The sequence below is a fragment of the Eubalaena glacialis genome, chromosome 2 (genome assembly GCF_028564815.1).
Source record: "Eubalaena glacialis isolate mEubGla1 chromosome 2, mEubGla1.1.hap2.+ XY, whole genome shotgun sequence".
Lineage (NCBI taxonomy): Eukaryota > Metazoa > Chordata > Mammalia > Artiodactyla > Balaenidae > Eubalaena > Eubalaena glacialis.
The window spans coordinates 109,675,166-109,690,330 of record NC_083717.1 but is presented as its reverse complement, the minus strand read 5'-3'; the positions used below and the strand labels follow the sequence as shown (position 1 = coordinate 109,690,330).

Below are 15,165 nucleotides of genomic sequence, written 5' to 3'. Positions count from 1 at the left end.
CTCATTTTCTACCTGTGAGACCTCGGGAAACTTATTTATCCCCAATAAACCCACGTCCTCAGTTTAAAGTGGGAATAATTAAACTACCTATTTCATCAGGTTAATATATGGATTAATTAAGACTGTTTTCCACTTCTGATTACCTAGCAGGGCAGCTAGCCTGCAGCAAGTATTCAAGAAATATCTGAGAATTAATGTGTATCAAGTACTTGGCACAATGTCTACCTTGTAAAAACTTATTATTATTGTTAGTAATAAGTCTAAGGGACTCCATTTCTGGACATGTAATTCTCTTTCTCTATTGCCTGGCACATAGAATGTTGATTGTGCTATATATTTAGAGTACTTAAAATGCTGCTTAGCATATATGAGAAATTCTAACACTTAATTATACTTAATAAGAATATAATTAGTTAGAATAGTACAGAGCAGGGGTCAGCAAACTATTGCCCATCTTGGCCTGTCTTACAGCCCTTGAGCTAAGAATTGTTTCTACAGTTGTAAAGGGTTGTATAAAAGAAAGAATATGAGACACAGACCACAGTGTATGTGACCACCAAGCCTAAAATATTTACTGTCTGCCCGTTTACAGAAAGTTTGCCAATCCTTTGCATAGAGCTTTCTTAGCATTATTAAATGTCAAATTTATGATTAAGTAAAGGCCATTTATTAATTGGTGAGGGGAGAGAACAAATCTGTTAATCTTTTCTTATCCTCTGGACTAAACCAAGATGTTAGTCAGCAGTGAAATGGACAGTGGAGAGATAGATGGTCAGTGTTTGATAGTTTATAAGGTGAATATGCTTTGCCCCTGACTTTCTAAAACCTAAATGTTTTGAAATTAAAATTTTAGCAAAGATGATGCTGAAGTTGAATGTCAGGGATGCCAAGACAAGAATAAGTGTTAACAGAAAAATATGGGGAAGGTGAATAAATGGATTTTGTCTTGTTATTAATTGTCATATTTGGGGAAATATTCTAGATTTTAAGAAGCTTCATGAGGCTCGTTTTAAGGAAATGGAGTCCATTGATCAATATGTTGAGAGAAAAAAGAAACATTTTGAAGAACACAATTCATTTAATGAACTGAAGGTATGCTGATAAAATTATGTTCTTAATGGCACTAAGCTGTTTGATTTTAATGTTGATACCGTGTATATACCATGGTTAATACAATTAGCTATTATTCTACTAGTGAAATGGATTTGTTTCAGTCTAATGTATTTTTATTATTTTAAATTTGTTTTTGAGAATTTTCAAAACCCTCCAGATAAAGCAGTGAATCTTCACTATGAAAAAGAATTCTGTAAAAAATAAAGTTAAAAAAAAAAACATTTAAAAAATTATTTTAATAAAAAATAAAAAAAAAGTAAACAGTAAAAAAAAAAGGGAAAAAAAGGAAGAACTCCAAAGTAGCAATAAGTTGTTCTGTTTTCCACATTCAGACACTGTGCCTATCACTTTTGTTGGGGAAGGACTGATATATGGCTGAAGCCATCTTTCCCTGTCTCTGACCTAAAGGGAAAATTAGTGACTAGCAGTTGCTAATTTAAAGGCTTCCTGTCATAACTGAGCTCCCTGGGTGGGGGGCCTTCAGGCCAGGTCCTACTGGACTCAAGCAGCTTCGAGTAAGAAAAGGTAAAGTCAACCCCGAGGTTGAGTTAGCAGCAGAGTAGTGAGTAAATAACATCCTAGGAAGTCGATGTTCCTGTCTTACATGGTATCTGGTGTTAAAGGGGTGCCACAAAGATGGATGGGAAACATTTTTGAATTTAATAATACATAATAACCTGCCTATTTCTCAAAGAATTTGAAGCAGTTTGTGGTATTACACACAACACAAAACAGTATAAAGCTGGTTTAAAAGGGGCAGAAAATGAGCACTGTTAACAGGTACAGTGACTAATATATCAGTCACTCAGTTGAGTTTTGAGTTTTCTGATATCAGTGCCAATGGGGAGATGCACTGGGTAATAAGTTCTAAATAATTAAAAACACAAAACAAAAAAACACACGGTTCTTAGCTTAATCTTGGATAATAAATGTTCACTTGAACATTTATAAAACCACTGTTACCACAGTTGAAGACACTGTTATCAACCTTCTAGCAAACAGTCATGGCATTAAACATCTTCATTCCTTCATACTGATCTAACAACATGGGTGGACAATCCAGGGAAGAGATATTCAGTATGTCCATAAGAAGACTCTTAAATATTAGCAAGGGCTAAGTATCACAACATTCACAGCTGAATATTGGGACAAGAGGCCCATCCCGGAGGAGCGGGGGAGGGTGTCCTGCGGATGCTTTACAGAAAGTAGACAGCTTCTTTTTCTGCATAGGCATGAGCTAGCCGCAAATATGCCTGTAAGGAGGGCCACTCATTCTCCTTACCATGAAGCTGAGTCTACTTAAGTACTTGATTGAAAGTCAAGCTTTCTGTACTACATAATATGGATGAACTAATTTCCAGGTAAAAGTTAAGGGCAGAACAACTGCTTCAACCATAAACTTGAGTGTAGCCTTGAAGATGTGTTGAATAAATGAGTAGGTTACATTATTTTTTAGTTGATAGCCCCATCTGAATGAGTTTAGTTCTAAAATCCCACCCCAGCGCCACTGTTTAAGGAATTGGCCAATCAGATGGGTTATTTGGTATGATCTGTTTGGAGACTACAGAATAAAAAACAATTACAGTGACTTCACCATAGCTAATATGGTTTTCTTGACGGTTGACTTGTTTGGGGATTGGTCATTTGGAGAATGATGGACAGTAAGAAATGAGCAGAGATCTAGAGAGAATCATCCTGGCTGTGACCAATCTCTCCTTTCATGATTAGAGGATGGAAACCTGATTGAGTTAGTTGCCGAATGGCTCCCCTCTGCAATGATCTGAAACCTTGTGCCCCGAGTTGCCTGTTTACTTTGCTAACAGTAGGAATGACCAAATTTTTTGATCTTTGACAGTATATGACAAAATCCCAATTGAATTTGCACTTCTCTGATCAGTACATGTTACATGTTTATGTTACAAATCTTTATATGTGTTCATTGATGGTTTTTCTGTGAATTTGCTTTTTCTTAATTTTTGCTGATTTATGAGCCACTTATCTATATTAATGACATATATTATGTATTATATGTTCCAAATACTTTCCCACAGTTTGTCTTAACGGTGTCTTACCTTGTGGAAGGTTTTATTGTTTTATCCAACTATCCAGCTTTTCCTTCTAAAACTGAGGGTTTTGTCTTGCTCTCCCTGTCCCAAGATCATAAAAATATGCTCTTGTATTTATTTTTACTGCTTTTATTATTTTTTCCTATGTTTAATCCTTAACCCACATTTTTATTTTTATGTATGGTATGATTGAGCTCTTTGCTTTGTTAAAACAGGATTTTTTTTTGCTAAAAGAAAGGAAGGAATTGATTAGATACACTGCAAACAAAATAAATTAGTGCCACTAGAGTCTGCGGCATGATATTCTACCTGAAAAGTCAGAAAGATTGGTATTCAGTGCGAGTAGAATCATTTAAACATAAGTTGCTCAAGCAAAGGTGTAGAGTTGGTGGTTCTGTCACCAGGTGAACTGGAAAGTGGGAATTTTAGGGGAAAGACAGAAGAAGGCATAAAAGTTGTGGTTAAACATAACAGCATACTTAATACATCTAACCTTTCAGCTTATAGTAAAGATATGTATTTACCAAATATTTTGGTTTTAAATTTGTCTCACAACATGAGAATCTCTTCTGCTTATATGTCGAAATGAGAAGTTAACATAATTCTCTAGTTTCTTGTATTATTTCATAGGATATAATCAGAATTTTTATGTCTTTTGGCTTTACATTGTCAATTTTAATAGTCCTATCTCTGCTGTCAGTCAGTGAAGTTAGATTTCTTCTGCTTGCAACAGAGCTTAGACTAATGATAGTAAAAACATTCAATCATTCTTTGTGCTTTGACAGTATCTAAAAAAAGATAACATAATCGGAACCCTTCCCTGCCATTTCAAAGAGAGCATTTCCCTTCCTCCCTTCTTTCTTTTCTTTAGGTTTTTAAAAAAGAACTTTAAAAAGCTATTGGGGAGCCAGGGGTGGGTAGGGGAGGAATTACTTGTAGATTCCATAAGCTTTTTACATAGTAGGTTTCTCTTTGAGTTTGTATTTAATAAACTGCATATCATGCTCTCAAAGGAACCATCTTTCCAAGAGAACCGATTTATCCTCCCTTTCTGGCCATGGGGGACTGTTTAGCCACCTGCTTTCTCTAGTTAGAAAATAAAATACCTGGGGACATGGTAGCTGGGAGAGGCTTTCTGTAACACGTTACTCAGCACAACCAGAAGTTTCTCTTAATCAGAGTCACCATAGCAACACAGGTGCAGGGAACTGCTCAGCCTGCCAGGCAGGTAGGGTAGGGTGAGGTAGTGGGGAAGGAAGGATGACAGGGTTAAAAGTGGCGATGAAACGGGATAAATGGGGGCACTCTCCTGCACTTTGCCCGGACAATACTGTCTCAGAGGCCAGCTTTAATGTGGTGCGTTTCCCTTTCTTCAGAAGCAGCCCGGCACTAAGGGAGTGGCGGCAACTCCAGTTCCTCCCCGAGAAAGACTCTCTGTGGCTTGTACCCCCGCCAGCCAACGGGGCTCACAAGGCCGGCCCCACGCAGGCCGTAGCACCTTGTGTGTGAAGGGGCTGGCCAAGCGCTCCGCGCTCTCAGCAACTAAGATGAACGTCAGGTAACGAAGAGCTCCAAAATGGAACCAAGGGCGAGGGCTCAAAGCTTTACTGCTTCTAATACATTTCAGGTGGACTACAACAAATGTTTTAGTGTTGATGAAAAAGGAGAAAGGATCGGAATAGAGAGAAAGATCAGCAAACGGTTTTTATTTATAAGTTACTTTTTTTCCCTTAAATTTGTGTTTGATTTTCTCGTTTTGTCCAACTTCCCTAAGCTCGCGGTTGGTTTTTTTTAAACATTACCTTTTTATTCGTTTTGTTTTTTTTTTTTTAATCTGTTTATTTTTTGGCTGTGTTGGGTCTTCATTGCTGCACCCGGGCTTTCTCTAGTTGCGGCGAGCGGGGGCTACTCTTCCTTGCGGTGCGCGGGCTTCTCATTGCGGAGCCTTCTCTAGTTGCGGAGCACGGGCTTTAGGTGCACGGGCTTCAGTAGTTGTGGCACACAGGCTCAGCAGTTGTGGCTCGCAGGCCCCATTGCACAGCCTCAGTAGCTGTGGCACACGGGCTTAGTTGCTCCGCGGCATGTGGGATCGTCCCGGACCAGGGCTCGAACCCGTGTCCCCTGCATTGGCAGGCGGATTCTTAACCGCTGCGCCACCAGGGAAGTCCCCCTAAGCTCACATTTGATTCATAAGTAAAGATAGAAAATAAGATCTATATGGATATTTTACCTTATTAATTTAATGTATGTCTGCAAAGATGTGTAAATAGAAATTTTTCCGTTGACGTAAATATAAAGTTGAAGCTAAATTCCTAATCTCCCAATTTAGTGAGCTGAAGAATTGACTCATCCTACAGTATGAACATTGTAACCCACTGGGTACTGCAGTAGCATAGCCATCTCATGCTCATTGATCCCTGTTTTCTTTGCTTGTGCCTTTCCTGACATCAGGTTAGCCCTCAACTGTGACTGTCCCCACAGATGAAGATCATCAGGCTCCTTTCTCTTAATACCGAAATTTGATTCTCTCCTTTTTTAAGGGCGTTTGCAGCATCTAACAGAACTGGTACATGGTAACACTTCCCCAACACATGCAATTATCTGACATAGTTTTTAAAAACTGAAAAATGCCCTTGAATTTGGAATTCTATTTATTGAGTTAGCCTGGAATATGAGGTACCTATACGTGGCAGTTCTGATTGTATTTATTAATAGTTAAGAACACCATGGTCAGGGGCTAGTCCTTGCTTCATGCAGGGTACAGAGCAGCCTGGAATTGGTAGCACTTTTCAGTGCTTGGTGATGGGTAGGTGGTTTTGTTTAGAAGCTTGACCCAAGTACTCATGTCTTGTACTCCACTGTCCTGTTTAGGTTTTCAGCTGCTACTAAAGATAATGAGCATAAGCGTTCACTGACCAAGACTCCAGCCAGAAAGTCTCCACATGTGACCACATCTGGGAGTACCCCAAAAGGCCAGGCTGTGCTCGGGACACACAAGTTAAAGACCACAAGGGCTGAATCTGCTGCTGGTAAAAAAAACAGAACAAAACAAAACAACCTCCCTCCCACCCCCCAAAGTTCTGGTTTATCTTTAAGCCATGTAGCTTCCTAATATGATTGTCTGTTTCTTTAAAGCCTCTCCATTATCTATAGAATCAAAAGCAAAAATTTCTCTAGCATATTTTTCATTTATACTGGCAAGGGAAGTGCCAGAGACACAGACAAAAAAACTGATATATCTTCCAGAGGACTCCATCCTGTCCAAGACGAGCCCTGAAATGGTGACCCTCCCTGAAGAATGTTCAGCCCCTTCTCAGGGATTAGGAGGAGGATTACAGTAGTCATTACAGCCTCTGAATGGTTCTGCCAGACTCTGAAACTAACAGGACCCAGAGTTCATGGAATAAATGCCACACTATTGACTACTAGTAGATTGTATAAGCCAGAATAAGCCATATAGATAATCTTCTACACACTGTCTACTTAATCATCACCTACAAAGACCAAGTGGTTTTCAAAAGAACACTGCAATAGCAGTGTGAAGGTTTAAAAGAGTATCACCAACAGGTTAAGGCCTGTATTAGAACTGAGTATATCAAAATTCTCTCAAGAGTCCTACTGAATGTCAGGCAAGAGCCTTGATTACACAGGAAGGACTGCCAGATTCCCTGAGACTAGAGCAATCCAGCAGGAGTTTAAACAAGAGGAGAGTATTATTGTTGGTAATAATCAGCGTGGAGACTCTGAGGATTTTTTCATGCCTTTAACACCTAAATTAAAGATTGAATAGTGGGACTGACAACTAAATTTCAAGAGAGAGTACAGAGGTGGGATCAGAAAATTTATGATTCTTCCTCTAAATGACCTCTCTCGTTCCTACCCACCCTTAATCGTTTCTATATCAGCAAGGAAACATTCCACAATAACATTCTAAATCATCCTGTAATAGGGGAAGAAAGGGGCTTGGGCAGAGAGCAGGGCTAAAAAATGAAGAGTGGACTTAGGCCTAAGATGTGACTGTGTCATTTTACATGGAGCAGGGGTCACTGAGCAGCAGCCACCTGCCTAATACTGAGAAAGGACTCACAAATACTCACAGATAAGGACATGAGGCAGGAACTAATTGTTTGCCATATCCTGAGCTTTCTCCTCTAAGTAACTCAGGGGTGTGCCCAGTCGGAATGGGATAGTTTTCTTTCCCTGGTTATCAAATATGAATTTTATATAAAATGAAATCAAACTAATTTTTTTCTTGTGATTTGCTTTATTCACTATGTTTCAAGAATCATATTAATAAATGAGCTAAAGTTCATTCATTTTCACCGTGTTTTTCAATTGTATGGATATATTTCAGCTTATCCATTTTACTGCTCATGGACCCCGTGGGTATTTCCAACTTTTGTTATTTTGTATAGTGTAGCTGTGACCATTCTGGAACATGTCTCCTGTCCATGTACAGTTTCTCGAGAGTAGGACTGGGGCTGCTGGATAGTAGGGTAGACAGACACTTACATTACTGGTTGAATTGTACTAGTTTATATTCTCATCAGCAGGGTGCGACAGTCCCATTGTTCCCCTCCCTGCCAACACTTGATAGCAACACAGTGGAATGGCTTCAGCACAGGAGTTCTGTGCTTTTCTGGGTTGTTTCACTAGGTGGTCCTAGATCCTAGTTGCTTGTTCACATATACGGGCAAGTGCCAACATTTGACAATGGCCTGAATGCAACCTGTGAGGGGAAAGGATTACAAAATGTGCCAGATATATGCTGCCCAACTGTAGCAAAAATGTGGCTTACTGAATTATACCATCCTGGTATATTTTTAACTTTGTTACAAAAATTCATATTCTTCAGTAACAGCCTTCATTAGTAACAACCAGAGCCATGGATCTTTTTATTTCTATGTGATTAGGTTCCTTGTAGGCTTTATATCTGTTTGTGTTAATGAAAATGTTACTATTAACAAGATATAATTTTTTTAAAGGGTAGGGAATTCCCTGGTGGTCCAGTGGTTGGGACTCCACACTTTCGCTGCAGGGGGTGCAGGTTTCATCCCTGGTCGGGGAAATAAGATCCCGCATGCCACATGGCTCGGCCAAAAAAGAAAAACTAAATTAAAAAATAAATAAATAAAAGGGTAAATATCAGGGAAGCAGCCTGAAAATTTACCCGGTTATTTTTTTTTTAATTGAAATAAACTTGATTTACAATGTTGTGTCAGTTTCAGGTGTACAGCAAAGTGATTCAATTACACATATATATACATATGTATATATAAATGTATATATAATCTTTTGCAGATTCCTTTCCCGTATAGGTTATTACAAAATATTGAGTATAGTTCCCTGTGCTCTACAGTAGGTACTTTTTTTTGGTTATCTATTTTATGTATAGTAGTGTGTATATGTTAATCCCAAACTCCTAATTTATCCCTCCCACCCAATTAATTATTTTTTTTTTAATATTTATTTAGTTATTTGGTCTTAGTTGCGGCATGCGAACTCTTAGTTGTGGCATGCATGCGGGATCTAGTTCCCCAACCGGGGATTGAACCTGTGCCCCCTGCATTGGGAGCATAGCATCTTACCCACTGGACCACCAGGGAAGTCCCTCACCCGATTAATTCTTAAAACAGGATTCTAAACTCCAGCTGATCCTAGGAAATGTCACAATATTTAGACTCTTCGGGGAGCTGCTAACAGGGGAACAGCTCAGGGGTTAGTTTTCCTCAGTTATTCTTTTCTCCTCCTTTTTTTTTTTTTCCCTTCCCCCCAACCCCATGTCCTCAAGTCCATTCTCTATGTCTGCATCTTTATTCCTGTCCTGCCCCTAGGTTCTTCAGAACCATTTTCTCCTCCTTTTTAACCCTATATCTGTTTCAGACTGTTCATATTGAATTCTATTTTTAAGATTGAATAAGTGATACTTAAACAGGTCTTTTTTTCTAATTAAGCCCTTGGATCTTGTTATTTTAGTTATTACCCCGTTCAATTTGACAACTGAGGCAGCGCAGACTCCGATCTCCCATAGAAAACCAGTGTTTGATCTCAAAGCAAGTTTGTCTCGTCCCCTCAACTATGAGCCACACAAAGGTATGTGGGAATGTTTTGATGTACAAGATTTAAGATTGAACAATTCTGCATCTGAGGATGTGAAAAATTCTAGTGACTCAGTGGAAGCCATACTTGGCGTAGAATTCCTGCCTCTGCCCCTGTATCTACGTGACCCATGATTTAAAAAGTGTCCATTAAACAAATACTAAAAAAAAAAAAACTAAATAATTGATTCACTTACGTTTTTATTAAGCAAAGACAACTTCTAATCAGTGTTACTACAAAGTATTAATAAAACTTCAGCCAAAATCAAGAAACTTGGAAGTTAGGCTGTGGGTAAATGAATGTTTTCTTTATAGTTTTTAAAGGATCCCAAGCTGAGAACCACCGGTCAAACAATCTGGGACATTTATTGGCCAGATGTCGCTCTTGGGGATATATTAAAGTATCTTTACATCCATTTAAAACATCAGTACTTAATGTGATCTGTCAGTGCTTCTGGAATTACTTTAAAACAAAACCTTCCTATAAGAATCATGTTATGTAACAGTCTTTATCTTTAAATTACTTATGTTAATGAAACAAATATAATGAAAATGTAAGTCTTTCTTTTTTTTATAAATTTATTTTTGGCTGCATTGGGTCTTCGTTGCTTCGCGTGGGCTTTCTCTAGTTGCGGTGAGCAACTACTCTTCGTTGCGGTGCGCAGGCTTCTCATTGTGGTGGCTTCTCTTGTTGTGGAGCACGGGCTCTAGGTGCACGGGCTTCAGTAGTTGTGGCTCGCGGGCTCTAGAGCGCAGGCTCAGTAGTCGTGACACACGGGCTTAGTTGCTCCGCAGCATGTGGGATCTTCCCAGACCAGGGCTCGAACCCGTGTCCCCTACATTGGCAGGCGGATTCTTAACCACTGTGCCACCAGGGAAGCCCAAAAATGTAAGCCTTATTTAGAGGTAAGAGTCAAACTGAACCGTGGTTTAAGAAAACTTCTCCCACCCATTTTTCCTCCCCAAGTTTTCCCATCTGTGGCAATGGCACCTCTCTCCCGAGTGTCGGGGCAGTAGCCTAGGAGTCATCTTTGGTTCCTCACTGTCTCTCAGATCCCATATCCAGTCCATCGGCTAGTCCTTTCAACTCGATCTTTGAAATTGATCTTTAATCTGACCACTCTTCATCCCTCCACTGTGACTCCCTTTGGTCCAAGTCACATCATCTTACCTGGGCTTCTACAAAAGCCTCTTTGCCCCACTACAACTTGAAAAACAAATCAGAGCACATCACTGCTTGCTCAGAACCTCCTAAGGTTTCCTATCTCTCTCCCACCCTCATTTCATTGCCTCCTCCCTTCCCTGACTCTGTGCCAACCACACTGGTGTTTCAGCTCCTCAAACACTGAAACACCATCCCCTCCTCCATGTCTTTGAACTTGTTATCCCTCTGCTCCACCTGGAACACTGTTCCCACTGATCTTTGCACAGCTTGCTCCTTTGTTTTAATGGGGCATCCACTCAACTGTCAGCAACCGAGAAAGGTCTTCTCTGCCCACCCACCCACCCACCCACACTCTTTATTCCTCACCTTGTTTTACATTTCTTCATAGCACATAGCACCACCTGGTGTTATCTTACTTGACTACTGTCTACCTCTACCACTGGAAATGTAACCCCAGGAGAGCAAGGATCTTTGACCACTTGGTTCACTGCTATGTCCCTAGCACCTAGAATAGTCCCTGGCACATACCAGGTACTCAAAAAGTATTTGTTATGGGAATGACTGATCACCATTAACTTCTACTGATGGTAAAAAAACCTGGTTGAGAGCTTCATCTGTGCTTGTAATTTTATATCCTAGACAAGTCACTTAATTCCTTTATGGAAGGGAAAATAAATAAGTACTACTTCAGTGGTTACTGAAAGGATCAAATGATACGGCAGGTGTGAAAGTCCTTTTTATAAAATGGGAAACACTGCAAATGATAATCTTTGGTGCTCAGAAGTAGGTCAAACTATACAAATAAAGTAATATATAAACATCTGGAAATTTGGTCACAGTTCTAAAGCCAACAAAATATTCCCACTTGTTCCATTCCAAATACATTTTAATAGGTAACAATAATAATAAACTGCACAGATGAAATACTACTTTAATATTAAACATTCCTGTTGCAACGTTGGGATAAACTACTTAGTTGTTATGGCTTCTTTTAATGTGCTATGTAATGGGATTCAGTATTAAGGTTTTTTTTTTTTTTTTTAAGATTTTTTTCTGGCTTTCCAAGGATTAAAAAGTAGAAGACACTTATTTTTAGAGGGAAAAAAATGTAATGTCTATCTGTGGAATATTAAATTGAAATTAATAGAATTATACTGGCAAATGTCTTTAAAAACAAAGTATGAATGTTGACAGCAAGCAGGTAGCCACAGATGAAGAGAAAATTAGGAATATAAATACAAAAATCTTTCCATTTATTTATGGCTGCATTAGGTATTCATTGCTGCGCGTGGGCTTTCTCTAGTTGCGGTGAGCGGGGGCTACTCTTCGTTGTGGTGCGTGGGCTTCTCATTGCGGTGGCTTCTCTTGTTGCGGAGCACGGGCTCTAGGAGCGCAGGCTTCAGTAGTTGTGGCACACAGGCTCAGTAGTTGTGGCTCGTGGGCACTAGAGTGCAGGCTCAGTAGTTGTGGCACATGGGCTTAGTTGCTTCGTGGCATGTGGGATCTTCCCAGGCCAGGGCTCAACCCATGTCCCCTGCATTGGCAGGCGGATTCTTAACCACTGCGCCACCAGGCAAGTCCCAAGAATCTTCTTAAATCTGTCTCTGTCCTAAACTAGGAAAACTGAAACCATGGGGACAATCTAAAGAAAACAGTTCTCTGAATGAACATGTCAACAGAGTTAGCTTACACAAGAAAAGTTATAAACAACCTCATCTCCAGACCAGGTAAGTACATAATTATCCAGTTCTATAATTCTTTTAATTTTGAAAGACTGTATATAAAAGCAGAGTCTCTGAGGGATAGAGTCACGGTAATAGTGGTGTTTAAGAAGAGGGTAGAAGTGGAATCATATACAGAACTTTCTAAAAGTACATGTGCCTAGGCAATACCAAAGTGGGTTCTAATTCAGTAGGTTTGAGATGGGACCCACGTATCTGCATTGTTTCCAAAGCTCTGCAGGTGATTCAGAAGAGGACCCTGATTCACAGCACTGCTCTTACATGACCTATCTGCCCAAACAGTGCACCTGGATGTCCCTCCAGATACCAATCTAGGTGCCCAGGGCACCTAAGTATGCACATAAATTTCACACTCCCAGGGAAACCAGGCTTTCTAGGCTTCAGGGCTCTACACAGGGAGAAACCCCAGGATGATCCTTAGAGGCTTCTTTCTACATGAAAACCAAGTTAACGCCAGAGTCTGTCCTGGGCTGCAGCTGGTCCTGGTTTGGCCGATTCCCTGTGTGACACCCTCCTGATACCGGGTTAACTACCATTTGACTTGCCAGCTACCACCAAGACCTTATTATTTGCTATTAAAATCATTATCATGATTCTGGGCCTTTTTTTTCTCTTAATTCCTTCCCCCCAAAATCATAGTGGTTGAAGTCAGAGACCCTGATTCCAATTTTAGCAATTTCATTAGACAATGTGATTTTGAGCTTGACCTTTGACTTCCACAGGTAGAGGTTTCTCATTTAAAACAAACTAAAAAAAACTACAGGGTTTGGATTCGATCTCCAAGGTGTCTTCTGCTTCCAATTCCATGCTTGATTTTAGAATGCTGCCTTAACAAAAAAAAAAAAACAAAAACAAGTTCTAGCCTTTTAACACAACAGTGATGTATGTACAGGTGTGGCTTCCATCACACAGACCACTGGACAGAGCGCAGTGTCCTGTAAGAGTGTGTTTTACACAAGTGTGCTGGATGTCATTTTAAGTTTGGACATTAGTCTAACAACAGGTGCTTTAAAGTGGTCTGTTTGGAGCTTCACTAGAGCCTAACGTATACCTGTCCCTCCTTAGGGAGGAGCAACGGAAGAAACATGAGCAAGAACGAAAGGAGAAGAAAGCAAAGGTTCTGGGAGTGCGAAGGGGCCTCATTATGGCTGAACATTCATAATTTAATATCCTGTAAATATTCCTTTTCTCTGAACCCTCTTTTGTAAATATTTTTGTACTGTCCTCTCACTTTAGCCAGAAGACCTTTTTCTGCTCTTAACTTTGTTCATATATATGTAGTGTCTGTGGCTTCTTCACATGTTTTACCCCTGAAAAGACATTACTACCTTTAAAGCTCTCAAATTCTTTTGAAATAGTTTTTACCTAAGCCCCTGTACAACTAACTCAGTTTTCTAAAAAGACCCATCCTATAGATTCTTGACCTAGATTTTTAAGGTCAAGTTCCCTCTGCTGGCTCTAATAACAGAACTTCAGTCCTCTTCTAGGCAAAAGCACTTACCTGATGGTAGCTAATTATACTACAGACTTTAGTAGAAATTGAACAATAACAAGTTATGAATAGGGTAAGCTGTGAAAGGCCACCTCTTCATCCTCTAGAGAACCTAGTAGTCTTACCGAAACTGTGGGCCATATGGGTTTGTAAGGTATCAATATTTTATCTATGCGAAATGTTTCATTTAAGCTTCTGTGTACCTTTTTCAGATCACTTCATGTAATTGTCAATTACATATCTCAATTACGTATCTTTTTTTTTTTTTTTTCCTCAATGTATTAAAAATAAAACTCTACAGCTCATTCTGGCCTGGCTTATTTAGAAATATACAGGGTCGTATTGAAATTTGAGGATTGCTGCTTTAAGGATTACTATGCTCTGTCAAACTTATACATCTTACTCAATTTATGGAAAAGACTAGAGTTGCTTAGTATCATATCCATGTCTGTTGCACCCGAATGGAGCTTCTGAGTTTTGTACTGCTTAAAATTTTCATAAATAAAATTTTTTCTCATGGTGGTAGATTCATTCTTTGTAAATGTAATTGGTTTCTAAAATTTAGTTGACCAGCCAAGACTAACAAGAGTTGACTTGTACTCTTTGTGTATCCTTTCTTGACCTCCCACTCCCACTCCTAAAAGAAATGACTATGTCCTTTTGTATTTTCACAGCACCTGTCACATTCTATTATACTTATTGTTATACGTATATGGGCCCATAGAAAATGGCATACTCCTGGGTGCTTAATACACTCAGATTTTGCTATCAAGAGGCAGAGATCAGATCAATCAAGAAATCTGTGTCAAATACACTGCTACTGGGAAGGTGAAACGATATAACCACTTTGGAAAACAGTTTAGTAGTTTTTCTTTAAAAAATTTAAATGTACATCTACCATACGACCCAGCAATTCTCCTAAGAAATGAAAACATATGTCCACACCAAAACTTGTGTCTGCAAATATTTACAGCAGTATTATTCACAGTAGCCAAAAAGTGGAGAAAAATCCAGCTGTCCATCAATGGATGGATTTTAAAAATATGCACTAAAAAAATGAAATACTGATAAACACACTACAACATGGATGAACCTCAAAAACATTATGCTAAGTGAAAAGAAGCAAGACAAAAGATCATATATGATTCTATTTATATGAAATATCCAGAGAAGATAAACCTATAGCAAAAGTAGATTAGTAATTGTGGGGCTGAGAGTGGGAATGAAGAGTAACTGCAAAGAGGCACTGAGGTTTCTTTCTAGGCTGACGGAAATTTTCTAGAATTAGTTTATGTAAAGACTGCAGAATTCTGGCTGTATCATAGTTTCCTACTTCTTCCTGTAAGATGACAAGAATTGATCAGTTTAAACTGTGTTAATCAGGGTCTTATTTTTGGTATATGCAATCTCTAATACTTAAAACGACTGGGGAAGCCTTGGGGACATTAGTCTATAAAGTAAGAACTGGTAAGGGTCATGCATCTTTGGA

The 15,165-nt window shown here is 39.3% G+C and overlaps 1 protein-coding gene across 1 annotated transcript in view; it reads left to right on the top strand.

The window, feature by feature from the left end:
- Positions 1-14,027, top strand: part of NUSAP1 (nucleolar and spindle associated protein 1) — a 31,568-nt gene extending 17,541 nt beyond the window's left edge. The window contains exons 6-11 of the mRNA XM_061182235.1: positions 983-1,092; positions 4,556-4,737; positions 6,051-6,208; positions 9,156-9,272; positions 12,061-12,169; positions 13,250-14,027. Coding sequence (XP_061038218.1) covers positions 983-1,092; positions 4,556-4,737; positions 6,051-6,208; positions 9,156-9,272; positions 12,061-12,169; positions 13,250-13,346 — 773 coding nt within the window. The 3' untranslated portion in view covers positions 13,347-14,027. The remainder of the gene's footprint in view (positions 1-982; positions 1,093-4,555; positions 4,738-6,050; positions 6,209-9,155; positions 9,273-12,060; positions 12,170-13,249) is intronic.
- Positions 14,028-15,165: the final 1,138 nt, after the last annotated feature.